The sequence below is a fragment of the Mustela nivalis genome (genome assembly GCF_964662115.1).
Source record: "Mustela nivalis genome assembly, chromosome: 7".
Taxonomy (NCBI): domain Eukaryota; kingdom Metazoa; phylum Chordata; class Mammalia; order Carnivora; family Mustelidae; genus Mustela; species Mustela nivalis.
In genome coordinates this window covers 106,767,918-106,782,836 of record NC_139026.1, presented here as the reverse complement: position 1 = coordinate 106,782,836, position 14,919 = coordinate 106,767,918, and the positions used below count along the sequence as shown (strand labels likewise).

Here is a 14,919-nt window from a genome sequence, read left to right as displayed (position 1 = left end):
GAAGACAGAGGGCGGGGGCGTAGGGTCTGCACAGAGGTGAACGCGGGTGCTTCCCACCAGACCACGTCTGCGGGGATACACCTCTGTACCTGGCTAGATGGAGCAGGGACTCTTTGGTGTTGTGACCGGAATAGGCACTGCATTCATAGAAGATCAGATTGTTCTCCTGGAATCATAAAGCAGAGGAGACAGAAACAGAGTGCTGGGGGAGCTCGACGGAACCATGGGAGATGGGAAAACAGCCTGTCTGCATCTCTCCGCATCCCTCACTTCCCCTCGAAGACCCTCTTCATTCCTCTCCCCATCCCCCCTCTGTATAAGAAGGTTGATTCCCCTTGATGCCCTAGGCTCCCTAAGGCAAGTTCTGTAACCATCTCCCAGGTGAGCTATAACAATTGTAAATCACAAAACAGCGTGCCACCTTAGTGCTTTACACGTTCCCATAATTGCTCTCAGGTATGTACATGCTTGTTTCCTTTTCACACCAGCCTGTGATGCAGGCAAAGATACGAAGGCTGGGATGGGCCACGTTCTTCCCACTGCACAGGCAGGGAAACCAAGGGCACAGTACAGACAGGGTCTGTTCATTCAGTGACTTATGTAGCTAATGGCGGGGCTTTTCGCAGGACGCTGGCCCTGGGGCAGGTGTCCCTAAGGCACTCCAGTAGAAAATCTCCTTCACACCAGTTAATGAATATTCCAGCTGCCTAGGCTGCCAGCGTTGGTGCCACAGGACAACTGTCCATCACCTCAGTAGGCAGAGTCCATCCTGCCTGCACAGTGGGGGCTCTTGGCCAAGGCTCATCATTATGCCCATTTATCAATCCTGTTAGTAGATTTCCTGCTTCCTCGGTCGGGACAGTGCTAATGGCAGGGAGGCTGATGTCCTGTGGGGATGCAGGCAGCTGAGGGAGGACACTTCTGCTGAGGTTTGCAGATCAGGGGACTCTACGGACACTGGGACACCGGCTCCCAGCTCAGCTTTCCTGAATCGCTACCCCAGGGACCCCTGCTCCATCCTTGGTTCTCTTCATCCAGCCCCCGTAGGCACTGCTGTTGGAGCCTGACTCTGGTATAGTCTTCGGAAGAATAAAACCTTCATGATGGGGGGAGGGAGACTTCACAAGATCTAGAATTCGAAGACAAGCTTTGCCTTGCAGCTGGCTTCCTGACTCCACCAGTGAGGACACCTGTGAGAAACTGGATCAATACTAGCGGCTCAGAGCCTCGTTTTTGTTTGTTTGATTGCTTTCAACTGACCAAAAAGAGACAAAAGGGAAGAAATGGGGTGATAAAAACACAAGCCTGCTGTTCATTAATCAAAATCTTTGGATCCAGATGTATTTTGGGATGCAGAGATTCTGAGTCTCAGAGACACAGCAGATGTCTATACTGTGTCACTGTCCGTGGGCCTGGGACAGCACCCTATAATCAAACATATTAATACTACTTTGGTGAAACATCTGAAAATTCATTCAAGCAAGGTAAATGAAGACCAGTTCCCCATCAGTTCTGGTCAGAGTTTTCTGCCAGATGAGACATGAGAAATCCGTAGGCAGAGTTCTTTCGAATTTCAGTACTGGGGGTCAGGGAGGGCAGACAGGCAGCTAACTACCTGGTCACCCTTCTTCCTCCTTTTTTTCCTTGACCCTTAGCCTCTGTGCCTGTTTGCCTAGCCTCAGGGGCCGTGAGTCCCTGTTTAGAGCAAGCACACTAAAAAGTTTGGAATCCCCCATTTTCTCAGACATAGAGTTTCCTGAAAACCATTCGGAGGCAGGAGAGACAGCTAAGGAACGAGCACCGTTTGCTGCCTGATTTCCATTGAGCCTTATAGGTCCCCAGCTTGGGCAAGAGGGCTGATGCTTATATTTTAATGCTGTGTTTTCGAGTGCATGCTCTGAGTTTATCTCAAGTTCACAGCTCGGGGCTCAATCTTGATAGAATGGATAAGCCTCTAACAGAGCTGTTCAAAGAAGAACAAGCTGTCTTACAGATAGCGAGTGTTTCATCCCTGGAGGTGATCAAGTAGAAATGCAAAAGAACGGATTTGAGTATCAGATAGGGGATTTAAGTAAGTAACCTATTACTATCTAACAATTTATCATTCTGAGTCCCAAGGAAGAGAGTCTGGGAAAACTCCCCCTACCCTAGTCCCTGCCAACTCTATCTTGCAGTGCGTGGCTTTTACAGAAAGTACCACGTGTGCAGGACATGGGCCACTCCCATGACGCCAGGACACCAACCCTGCCCGCTTGCTTCCTTCCCAGGGGGCTTCCAGAGAAAGTTCCTTCCCAGGTTCTTGGGGACAGGCCTGACTGCCCTCAGGGTCCCACCCTGTCCAGAGAGTCAGAAACGTTTGCTCTTTACCTTGGCAAGCCGCTCTCCGAGGCCTTGTGGAACTTCCCGCTCTTTCTCATTGTCAATTTTATTGCCCAGCAGAAGAACAGGAATATAGTCTCCCACAGCTTCCTGCAGAACAGATAATCCCCTAAATGAGAGAAGCATCCATAAGGAAACCCCAGAAGGGCAGGCTTAAAATGCTGGTGGGAAAGTTACAGTCTGGCTTGAGAGTCCCCTGCTGCCCCAATAGACCAGGCAAGAATAGGGTCATCCCAAAAGCGGAAATGGAACGTCACCTTCTCCGATAGCCTCAGTTTACAAAGCTTCTGCAAGGTGCCTCAGGCCTGCCTCCCGGTGCCCCCCAGACTGAGCTGTACAGTGACTCCCCCCCCGCCCCTCATCGCTGCTGGGTGGGACATGCAGGCTCCCCAGCTGTGCTGTGGATAACAGGATGAGGGGACAGCAGACACGGGTGAACTATGTGTCCCTTTCCAGGGGTGACAGCATCCCTGAAAACATTCCTAAGTGACCAGACTTAGCCAAAATGAACCAGAATGAAGCAAAGGAATTAAGACAACGTGGTTCGGAGCAGTTCTAGGGGCTGCTTATACTGGGGCCCTATACTGGGCACATAAGCTCCCTGAAGGTTGGGTCCAATTCTGATTCATGGTACTGGGTCCCCAGCACCCAGTCTATGATTGTTGTGTATGGAATCTGAGATGACCGTGCAGGGCAGTAGAGACCCCCGGCAACGGGGGGTTGGACAGAAACCCGCGTGGGAAGAGCTCAGTGCCCTAGAAACTCCACTTCTGGAGGAACAGAAGTGTAACAAGTAACAGGTGTATTCACAGTGTCAACTTTCTTTACTCCTCCGGTGACCGTGGTACACCAGCCACGGGCCTGCTCCCTGGAGTCCTGCATCCTGGGGTGTCCTCCCTTGTGAAATGTGTGTACTTCATGCGCCTCTCAGGAGGGCAAACAAAGGGCCCACAGCGCACAGCTATTAAGTGAGTTAATATGGTAATATTCACATGTAAGCAGTTTATTTTTACTTAGCGAGATATTTAATTAGGGGCTTTTAATAATAATTTGGTAACCAATAGTTATTTATTGTAGTTAAAATGTTTTACTGAATAGAGGGTTGGGGGATGGCAGAAGCCGACAGCCGCTTATAGTTTTGCCAAGAGTTTAACCACTAGATCGCATCACTTCAAATAAATGTCCCACGTCCATCTGAGAGGGGTGCGTGTTTTAAGTTTGAATGCAATTAGATTTGAAATTAGGCCTCCACGGCTCTTCAATGTACACGTTCCTTTTTACTGCAGTTCTGTAGTGGGAAAAAAAAAATTCTCATTTCCTCCATGAGAATGTTAAGACTCAGAGAATCCGACAGAACAACAGCAAAGTCTTCTGAGTTATGAGGACCCTACAGTATACAGGTTCATGATTCTCCAACGGTTTTCTCTAAATTCTGATTTCCAGGGAACTCTCTGCTATTTAGTGTCTTATTAACTAGAACCCTCTCAAAGTGGTATCTCCATTTACCCATGGTCAGATGGTAACTCTTGTGGGTGATGATGGCGCAAAGGCGCTGCCTGATTTGGAATGCGTCTTCCAACCCATCAGAAATAGATCAGATTATGTACACTGTAGTTGAGGCGCTAAGTGGATCACACTCTGTTCCAAGTATCTGCAAATGAGAAATGACTTCTGGCATGGAGACCTGCTGTGGCTCCCTATTACCAGAGTGTTGGGGAATGGGAATAGCCTCATTTTCGGACTGTGTGGTGCCGCAGAAACTTGTGCGAGGACTTTTTCAGAGAAAAGGAAAAAAAGAGGAGGAAGCAGGGAAATGGGCCAAAAGGCTTGCTGTTGTAGAGCACATGAGAGTTATTTGTAGATTTATGTGTGAGGGATGACTAAGGCTTGTGGGATTTCTTGACATGGAAACTCTGAAAATATGAGCATCGGACTTGAAATCCCCAGGCAGAATTCGAACCCGGATACAGGTATTTTAGAATGAGTGATGGTTTCAGTCTCCTCGCTGGCCAAGGTGGTGGTGGGTGCCAAATGGCCACATGGGATCAGATAGGGAAGAATGACAAGCCCAGCATCTGAGCCCTGAGCACCCACAAACACAGGGGTGCCTCTGAGGGAAAGCGGGGGCAGTCTTCTTTTTTAAAGCAATGCCTGGATATAAAGATAAAACACCTTAGAAGGAGTGGAAAAAAGCTACCTCTCTCCCCACTCCACCCCAATCCCTAGCTAGAGTTGTGGCTTCTGTTTTTCCTCATTGTTCCTCTCTAATGCGAATACTGTGGACAACTGGCTTCCCCCTCCACAGGCCCTGGCCCACCACTGATGAAGAATTAGGCCTATCTCCAAAGAGATGGCAAAAATAAGTAGGCACACGCACAAGGCCAGAGAGTGCTATCCATCCTGGGGGTCAGTCTTCATCACCAGGGACCAACAACAGGCTTTGATACAAGGCCAGGGGGAGGATGGGGGCTGGGATAGATGTCTCGAGGTCCTCTCTGACTTGAAACTCAAGTCTTCAGCTCTCTGCCCAAACCTTATGCTTTTCACGTACCCAGCTAGTTGTTGAGGCTCGATCTGACCCACCAGATGAAGCAACGTTTCCTGTTCCAAGTTTAAAGTCCAAAGGGTTGGGGTTAGGGTTGAAGGTCCAACCTCCTGTTGAAGGTCCATCCCACCTCTGGTGACATTTCTATAGATGCCATTGGCATGGCAGGGCAGAGAGAAGGAATCGAAGTTGTTTAGCTGGACACACAACCTCTGTGGTGAGGGGGAACCCACCCCTTTTCAAAGACTCTATTCAGTGAGCTATGAGATGGACCTATGCAGCAGGTTCCTATCGCTGACACCTGGTGCAGAAGCCTCTCCATACCTCCAACTGTCTGAGTTGCCTTTCTTTGAACTTGAGCTTGTTGGAAGACAGACGTGTTGAAATTCACAAGATTACCCACCTCTGACTTTAAATAACATGAGCTGTCAACTTGGAGCCGAGGACTGGCATTCAGCTCAGAACGTGCAGCTGTTGGGTTTGCTTGGCTGTAGTGTGTGTCTGTGTGTGTGTGCATGTGTGCGTGCGTGTGTTAATATCCAATTGCTGGGAGGCAAGAAAAAGCACTTAGCCAGGATAGTGCTGCTAGTTCCCTGGAGCCAGAACAAAAAAATTTCTCAGCACATTAAAGCATGTAGTTATGCTAAGAAAAAAATGACTGCAAAATTATATCTTGGGGGTTTCCATATTTATCCACCCCCTGGACTATGAGTCAAAACAAGATTTATTTGTGTAGTCGTTTTAAACTGCCAGCACTTCAAGCTCAACTTGGAACATGGGGGAAAAAATCAAACTGCTATTTTTTGCTCTGTGCTGAACATGGCCACCAATGACAGAGATTCTCATTCGAGAATTAGCTCGTGGCCCATGAAGGGAGAGGAGAGGGGGCCTGGCCCCTTTGAGCTATAACGGAGCATTGTGCTTTGAGGCGAAGTGGGAAGGATGGAAAAGAAAAATGAACACCTATTTTTTAGAAGCAGATTTCAACCACAGACCATGTGACTCTCTTGTCACATAATGATAATGCAGCATAATGAAGTGGCAGGGCCCTAGATTCTAGCTCTGGCTGGGTGTCTGGCAAGCTGGGGGTACTTTTGGAGAAGTCACTTCCTCTCTCTGGATCTCAGGCCTTTTCATCTATAAAACAAGAGGCTGCATTAAATTAATCTCCCCACCCCCTTTTTTTTCCAGTTTGGAGATGCAGATTCTATTGGCTTAATGACTTCTGTCATTTTCCACTTCCTTGACTTACAGGCCTAAGAATACAGGGCCACCAGAGTGCCAAAAGATTGAAACAAGAAGTTCAACATGCCCGGACTGCAGACATTGGGGACCTACAAACTGGGTTTGAGGAAAATACCAGCCCATTCAGGCTTGTGCCAAATCTGATTTTCCCTGATCCAGGCCCCAAAGTCTCCAGATGTCCAGTTGGTCCTATGGTCTAAACATGGGACATTGAGAGTGCCACCTGTTTCTTCTCTAGATTAAACCAGTCCTCCCCAGCAGGGATGAGAAGGAGGTAGGGGAGGGCTGGGGATACCCAGGTGGCTGGAATGGCTACCTGTTTTGATTTGCTATAAGGTATATAGGGAATGTAAACCGACAGAAGGCCTGGGGGCAAGGTAGGGCTGCGTAGGGGGAGGAAAAACGAGGGTGGGGGGGCAGGGGACCAGCCATGGGGGGGGTGTTCTCCCACTTCGTAAAGCAGCACAGGCCTTACTTAGTCAGTTCTCTCTCACGGGAAAGGATATGGGTTCTTTGGGGACTGGAAGGATCTTCTAGGGTCCTTTCATCTGTTCCTACTCCTCCTCCATCCTGACCCCCTCCCCCAGAGGATCAAAGGCCATGCGCTGTAAGAATGTGGGGGTCAGGAGGAACCTTTCAGAGCCTCCGTTCCACTCTGTCATGGGTGACTGGCCAGTTTCCTGGGAGCTGGGATGATAAGAACTTCTTTTTCAGGGACCAAAGCGCCCCCCACCCCCACCTCCAGCATCTGTTCCCACCCCGCACAACCTCTTCCAAGAGTGAGTCTTCGGCATGTATAATCTGTGGCAATTTAAGCCCTTTCTTCTTATACTGCTTTTCAGGTTGCGGGAGGAAGGGGCGCTGCGAACAGCTGGCCAGCATTCACTTAATAATAAGGCTTCAGGTTCTGAAGCCTGTTATTAAAGCTCCCCCTCCACCCCCCCCTTCTCCGGGCGAGGGAGTTCGCAAAGTGCTTGGAGTTCTATGGAAAAATAAGGTGCTCCGCAAATACAAAGTACTTATTATTTTCAGTTCCCTCTGATCAAATGAGGTGTCAGGTTTTAATCTGTCACCTGACCCCCCTGATTGCTGGTTGCCAAGGCAGAATGACTTCAGCTTTTCAAGAATCTCGAGAATAATTGCATTCACGATCCCACTGCTCTGCACCTTCAACACACACTCCACTGTCTGACACTTGTTCACACGTTCACATAACCGCCCCCCACCCCCCCACACACTTGTCTCCAATCTTTGGGCCACTGGGCTGGGTCCCCGCACCGGGTACCCCAACACCTCCCCCGTGCCAGACCAGGTGGGGGATGCACGGCAGAGTCTTGGGGGACACGCAGGAGAGTCTTGGGGGAAGGCACGCAGACATCTCTGCAAGTGATTCAGAGCCTCACTTCTCCAAGGGTGGTACCTGGCCTGGCCTGCCGCGCGGGCCTCCCTGAGAACTTGTTAGAACCTCGGGGCCTAACTAAGGTTTTGTCCCCGTGGAGTCAGATTCTGTATTTTAGCGAGGCACCCAGGAGATTCCTGTGCATATTAAACTTCGAGAAGCACTTTTCAGGCTTGGATCATGGCAGCTGAGAAGCCAAATCACCCAAGGGACGGCTGCTTTTATCTTTTTCTTTATCTTTTTCTTCCCCTTCAATGTATTTCCAGGCCCTGAATCATTCTATTTAGGAGATAAGGCCTGGCCTCTGTTTTGTCTGAAAGCACCCCAGGTGATCCTGACCGTCCGGGTTTGGCATCCCCATTTAGAGTTTACCCGAACCTTCTGCTGTTACTCCTGAGAAGGAACATTAAAGGCCAAACGATACAGAAAAGTCCCACCCTCACCTGGAGAATTCTGGGTTCAGTGCCTTTCCATGTGGCTTCCCCAGGGGGCCATCGAGACACTAGGGTTTCCCTGAGGTCTCTTGCTGGGTACATGTTGACAGTGTTTTTCAGCCCTACCCCACTTGGGAACACGCCGGACATCCGGGGCTTGGCCCGGTTTTCGGGAGAATGACCAAGCTCGTGCTTCCAGCTGCAGGGGTGGCCCTCTGGGATTTCTTGGCCTTACTGCTGCCAAATTCAACCTGATATTCCACCTCTCCAGCGAGATCCTGGGCTCTGGGTGCACAACCAGGGCCTCAGAAGCAGCAGCCCCTACTGAGGGCAAAGAGCATGGTTCTGTAAGTTTGCCTCCTCTCTCCATCCCTATTCATCCCAGACTACTTAAACTGCCTCTACCTGCTCCAGTCTGTCTCAAGATGTTGCTATCTGGGGACAATGGGTACATAGCTGGCTGGGGCACCTGGGTGGCTCAGTGGGTTAAAGCCTCTGCCTTCGGCTCAGGTCATGATCCCAGGGTCCTGGGATCGAGCCTCGCATCACGCACACTGCTCGGCAGGGAGCCTGCTTCCTCCTCTCTCTCTGCTTGCCTCTCTGCCTACTTGGGATCTCTGTCTGTCAAATAAATTAAAAAAAAAAAAAAAAACTTAAAAACACTGTACATAGCTGGGAAGAGAATGGGTGGTACAGAGGTCACGGCCTCGACGTCTTCCTTTGAGAATGAGATGGCTGTTTTAGATCAGTAATTTCTCACAGGGAAACCCTCTTGTCTAACAAAACTGGGCCTGGACTTCCAGTTGAGAAAATTGAGCAAAGCAGAAAGGGCTTTCAGTGATCTGGGGAATCAGCTCTCCCCAGTTCCTGGGGGGAGTCTCTATGTTCCCAGGGTTCCCAAGAAGAAAGTTTGAGAACCAGCAGATAGCTAATCCCCAGTGTCACTCCTGGGGCTTAGTTTCCTGTGAGGAAGATAAATGGGCCGCACTATTAAAAAAAAAAAACAACAATCATGTCCTATTGCTTCCAGATTACCCATCCCATTTGCCTCCTTTGTTAGCTTGGCCTGGAGCCATTCGCTACATGTCAAAACTTCCATTTTCTCTACTGTAAGTTCCTCAAGCACCATCATTTTGAGAAATAATTTGTATGAAGCGAATTTCAGAGAAACCTTTGAATCTGGTTTCCACTCTTGTTCCTTCTTTTTCCTGGAAATGAGAAGGATGTGGATTCACAGAAGAAAGGAATGGCCCAGCCAATCCAAACTCCAAGAGAAACAGATTTTGGTGGGAGGAATCACAGATCTTAGGGCCAAAAGGATGAAGAAATGAACAACTCCAGGATTCTGCCCACCCAAGGATACCATATCCATTCATGCCTCCCACATCCGTTGAGCACTAGTTCTGCGGGGCCCCATGCCAGGTGCCTGTTACACAGTGTGGCAAAGGCACAGGGTCAGTTCTCAGGAGACCCAGAGGCAGGGAGCTGGGCTGACAACGGTGTCCTTCACAGCCGTGTTAAACAGTGTGGTAAGCAGGTAAGGACTATGCCAGGTCTTCGGGGCTGGAACAGAGGAATGAAGGTAAACTCCACAAGGACCGGAACCTTGTCTGTTACCTGCTGCTATCATTCCCAGAGCCTAGAACAGTGCCTGGCTGTGCTTTAGACAAATGCATGAGCAGCACATGGATTCTGCAGGTAGAAGGAGGTGGGGCATCCTAGCTCATCGTTTTGTTAAAGACTCCTCGGAGGTCCTCTCAAATAAGTATGTGCCTTGTCCACCCTGGCCTTGGCTTTGAGAAGGCTGCATCTAGGTGGTCAAGGAAGAACATGCAGGTGGCCAGAAAGTACAAAACACTTGCAAAGCAACTTCCTGCGAGTATAAATCAAGGGAGTTGAGTTTTACAGCTAATCTAGAATTCAAAGAAGAGGGCTGTTGCCTGTGGGCCCTGCCCAGGGTGGCCTTTCGGTGAGCCAGGGGGCACTCACATTGTATGTAGATCAGCCTCCCTTCTTGCTGAGGGTTGTGACAGAGGTCCCAATGCACTGTGTGGAGCCCCTCCTGGGCTGGTCATAGCTGGGCCCACGGGAGCCAGAGCAACACAGAGGGCCGAGAGAGGGAAGAACACGGGTGGGACTCCGCTTAAACACTGTCTTCTTGCCGTTCTGCGCCCCTCCCCAATCCTAGCCCCTTCCCTCGAGGCACTGATGGCGACGGTAATGACACAGTCAAGGGTGTGATCTGTTTCTCAAGTCCCCACTTCTGTGAAGGCAGGGACTGAGTCAGTCTCGTTCACCCCAGTACCGAGGGCTGGGCTTGAGTGAACGGCCATATGGACAGGGGAACCGGTGTGTTGCTGGAGAAGGCGGGTTTGGACTCAGGTTTTGGAAGTGTGGAGGGCCGGGCAGGAGATGGCGGGGACAAGGGGGAGGCAGGAGTCTGCGTCAATGCTTTAGAAGGTCACCAGCTCACCTCCACGCTGCTCAGCCACTGCCGGACCGACAGGAATGACTGTCTGGCGGTGACATCGTACATGACGACGACGCCATCGGCCTTCCTGAAGAACTGCTGGGTGATGCAGCGGTACCTGTCACCGAGGGCCACATGTCAGGGGCGGCAAGGCATCCTGGCGGCCCCCTTGGTGGGCGGTGGAGGAGGCAGGGTTGGGTCAGGGGCGCTCCTCACCTCTCCTGTCCCGCCGTGTCCCACAGCTGCAGGGCCACGTATGAGCCATCAACGTGCATCATTTTCACCTGATAGTCGATGCCTGCAAGGCAGAGGTAGCCTATCACTTCCAGATCAGAGAACTATGCCCAGACTCCCCGCATGTCCAGAAGCCTGTGAGGCCAGGGGTGACAAACCACCCTGAGCAGGTGCCCCCCGCCCCCAGGGAGGGGATGTGGGGACCTGGACGGGGAGGTGCGGAAGCTGAGCGCTGGTCCTGTCTCTGCCTCTGAGCAGGCTGCGGGGTGTGGATCAAATCGCTTAACCTCTCTGAACTGTAGTTTCCTCGCTGCAATGTAATTCACACCCTCTTTAGGGATTCTATAATAAGGCTCAAGTGAGATCCCATATGTAGAAATGATACACCAAGGTGAAGATATTTGTTATTTTTCATGAATTTACTCCCTCATTGCAAAGATGAAGGAGGAAGAGACCATCCTCCTATTTCTTTCTCCCGCTACTCCCTAAAATCCTTTTCAAAGTTCCCATAACAAAGTTCAATTATTCCTGGGGGATGGATCATACTTTCAGACTTCCATCAGCCAAAGCAAAGGATAGGAGGAGTGAGGGAGCCGTGGCAGGTAGACGGAGGGTCAGAAGAGAAGTGGCAAGGGAGGGAGTCAAAAGCAGCATTCACCCCTGAGATGGGTTTTGAGCTCCTAATCCGAGCCACTGGGCCAGTCAAAACCATCTCTCTGTGGCCTCGACCCTACCCAGAGTCCTGCACCAGAGAGACGAGGTCTGTACCCCACAGTGGCCCTCAGAGAAAAGGACTTTAATGCAGTTTCTCTAAGAACACATTCCTCTTTCCTACATCGTGTAAGAATGTTCACAAATGTTTAGCACTTTTCAAAAAGTCTTGCTCCCTCATGGTATCTGATCTGGGTTCTAGAGGGCATCCCCTGCCACCTTCAAAAAGACCCAGGGGAAGGAGTTGGGCCATCCTAACAGATTGCTGTGGAAGGCTCAGTAAGGGACAGCAATAGAAGCTTGGACACAGAAACAAAAGAGATGACAGAGAGGCAGTAAATAGGAAAGGGCATCGCAGCAACTGTCTCCAGGCAAAGCCGAGGGCACTAGGGGCCCAGGAGTGGCAAGAAGGCGGGAGTGAGAGTCGTCCACTTCTAGAATGTCAGACCTAAGTCCCGAAGCAGGGACTCTGAACGCCCTCTGCTTCACAGGCATTAGCGAGTTACAAGCCCAGCTCTGAGGCCCATTCTTTTTGCAACGGTGTCCTGTACCCAGAGACACCTGGTAGCCTCATTTCACCTAGAAAGCCCAGGGCTTAGAGCTCCCAACAAAACAGATTATGACTAGCGGTGCTGAATCTGGGAGGCTTTCCCAGTCTGTGCTCTGGGCGACTGAAGGAGCTGCCTCCTTTCCTTTCCTTCTCTTTCCCTTTCCTTTCCTTTTCTCTTTTTAAAGATTTTATTTATTTGACAGAGAGAGACACAGCAAGAGAGGGAACACAAGCAGGGGGAGTGGCTTCCTGCCAATCAGAGTGCCCAATGTGGGGCTCAAACCCAGAACCCTGGGATCATGACCTGAGCTGAAGGCAAACACTTAACGACTGAGTCACCCGGACGCCCCTTTCTGATAACAACTCAGGAGAAAGTCAACCATTGTTGACACACCTTCAGGGTCTGATCTGAAGCAGGTGATGGTCCAAAGCCCCCAGGACAGAGCCCTCTCCTGAACAGAAAGGCAGGCAGGCGGAGGGGCAGGTGGTGCCCCATGGGTCTTGGCTGTGGTCATGATTTTGCTCTATCTCACTGGCCAAATACTTTGCTGGAGGACAGGGAGCTTGTCTTACCAGGAGCAGAGTGGTTTCTGTGCCCTAGTGAGCTTGCTGGGACTCCCAGCTGGGTACATGATGTACTTGTCTCTGTAACTTCAGACAGAGAGGCCCGGGAAACCGAGAAGCCCAAGGGGGAGCCCGGGGGCGGTGGCAGGAGACACAAGGAGTCCAAGACCAATAGCACAGGCAACACACAATGACGTAGGACCAGAGAGCCTAGAATAAACTGCTTTCTAAGACCACAGGCAGTTCTAACATTTCAGGAGCTGGGCAACCCACACTGTGTGTCCCAGTCTCAGTTTTGCCTTGACTCGCTATGCGACCTCGATGACATTATGTCATTTTGGGGTGTCTTCACTCCTCATCTGCAAATGAGGGATGATGGAGGGTGTAGAGGGCTAGGTCAGAGGTTCATAATCTTGAAGTTCAGCTGTAGCACTCAAGAAACACACGGCAGAGAAGCCCAACTTGCAATCTGTCTGGTTCCTGAACAACAGTTGGACGTCAGGGGTCCCCGTCACTGAGAATTGCGTCGTGTCTTGTTGGGGGATAGTGTGGGTTATAGCTGGGCTGATGGACTCCAAGACTGACATTAACCCTTCTGGAGAAGACAGGCTCGAGATATTATTTAGAGTGGGGGGATTTGGGGAGGGTGCTGAAAGTTGTGGTAGAGAAAAACTCCAGGATTTCTCTGCAGAGATGCGGAGTGGGATAGAAAGACTGGTGGCCAAAAAGGGCGGAGTGCATTCTGTTAGGAAAAAACTTTTGGAAGAAACCTCTTGGGCGGTGGCCTGTGACTGAGGGCAGGGGCTTGTGAACCAATGTGGGGCAGTGGAAGGAGCACAGGACTCGGAGTCCCAGTTTCTAGGGAGGGTTAGCTTCTATTAATCAGTCCTGTCACGTACAAAATGAGCTCCAGTGTTCTACAGAAACCATCATTTGACATCTCCAGGACACCCACGGGGCTCAAGCACTTGCCTTTGAAGGAATCCACTGGTCCTAAGGTGGGGTGGGCAGGGACCTCAAATCACACTGCCATATTAGAGCATTTACATTGTGTTCAAGCCAAGAGTCCAGGAGGGATAGTGTCCATATGAGGGAGTGGGAAACCTGAAATCCCTTTTGATGGGGCTGGAAAGATTTAGGGAACTGCTGAGTCTCTCTTAGGACTCTGTTTATGCTGGTGGGGTTGCTCCTGACAGGGGGTGGATGGCCGGAGCCCCAAGCTAGGGCGAGACAGCTCTGTCCCCCTAGAGCAGAATTCTGTGGCTCCTCTGTCTCTTTAAAGGGAGCATCTTTCTGGTGGCTGGTGTGACATCTGTTACTGACATGTGTACCAGAACAAGGCACGTTGTGTGGCAGGGAGACTAATTTCAGCTGCTGTTCCAGCATGTTCTGCGCAGTGTGATGAAGGGCATTCCTGATTTGGAATCTTTGATATTTTTCCCTTCCTAAATTGTAGGTGTTTCCATAATTGGTCTCCTGGGAAGTGCAAATTAGTCTGATTTTTCATTTTTCAGAGGCTTCCAGCACAGGGGTACAGCTTGGAAATGTAAACGGCCCCTGATTCCTTGATATCATCTACGGGGGAGGTGCGCCGTGCGTGTCACTCAGAGGGACACCCCTGAGGGCCGAGGGGCTGGCACCCATCCCATCTCCCACGAACCAGTGCTGGAGCCCTGACTTGTGGGGGCCTCCCCCATGGAACGCCCCCAGGAAGGTGAGTCCTCCTCCGGCAGCCATTGGTTCCTGCAGGACACTGGGCCACTCAAGGCCAGCAAGGCCAGACTTCTCCAGGCGTGGGTCATAGGCTCCCCTTCTTCCTGTTAGGGGCCTGATTCTTCATCTGGGGAGAGGGGTCTCAGTCTTTGGGTGGAATGAGACAGGAGGGAGGGGACAGGAGAATGTTCCAGATGTGATACCAATGGAGGAAAAGACCCAGCAGTAAGGATGGGATGCCTGAAGCATGTGGGAAGAGACCCTCCTCCAGGCGCAAATTTGGAAGGAAGGGAAAGATCATGGAGCCTCCCCAGGCAGGGTTCTGGAGCAGGGGAAGCCTGTCTTATAGAGCCAGCCTGTCAGACAGCCGAAGGTCCAAGATGGTCTGAACAGAGAACCAGGCTTGGAAGCTGTCTTCGGTGACCTAGTTCGAATCTTCCAGGAGGAAAAACTCGAAGCACCCACAGGTAACATGTCCTCCTAAGGTCACACAGCTGATCAGTGGCAGAGCCAAGATGAAAATCCCAGGCTCCTTAAGTCCCACTGAACCTCAATAGCCTCCCCTGCCTATACCAACCCGTGCCCACATCTCAGGATGGGCAAGTGTCTTACCCCTCCCTGGGTAGAGCACGCACAACTCCGTATGCTCAGGAGATACTGCGGAGTGGTACAGAA

The 14,919-nt window shown here is 50.8% G+C and overlaps 1 protein-coding gene across 10 annotated transcripts in view; it reads right to left on the bottom strand.

Moving 5' to 3' along the window:
- The window catches only part of CRACR2A (calcium release activated channel regulator 2A), a 204,635-nt gene that overhangs the window by 14,014 nt on the left and 175,702 nt on the right, over positions 1-14,919 (bottom strand). For 8 of the 10 annotated variants that reach the window (XR_014313624.1, XM_082737960.1, XM_082737962.1 and 5 more), the window contains 4 exons: positions 10,689-10,770; positions 10,476-10,590; positions 2,368-2,469; positions 90-166 (listed from right to left, as the gene is read on the bottom strand). Coding sequence is in view for 9 of the 10 variants with exons in the window: in XM_082737960.1 (XP_082594086.1) it covers positions 90-166; positions 2,368-2,469; positions 10,476-10,590; positions 10,689-10,770 (376 nt within the window). In the remaining variant the exon portion in view is untranslated. The remainder of the gene's footprint in view (positions 1-89; positions 167-2,367; positions 2,470-10,475; positions 10,591-10,688; positions 10,771-14,919) is intronic. The other 2 variants (XM_082737963.1, XM_082737956.1) reach the window with 2 other exon arrangements.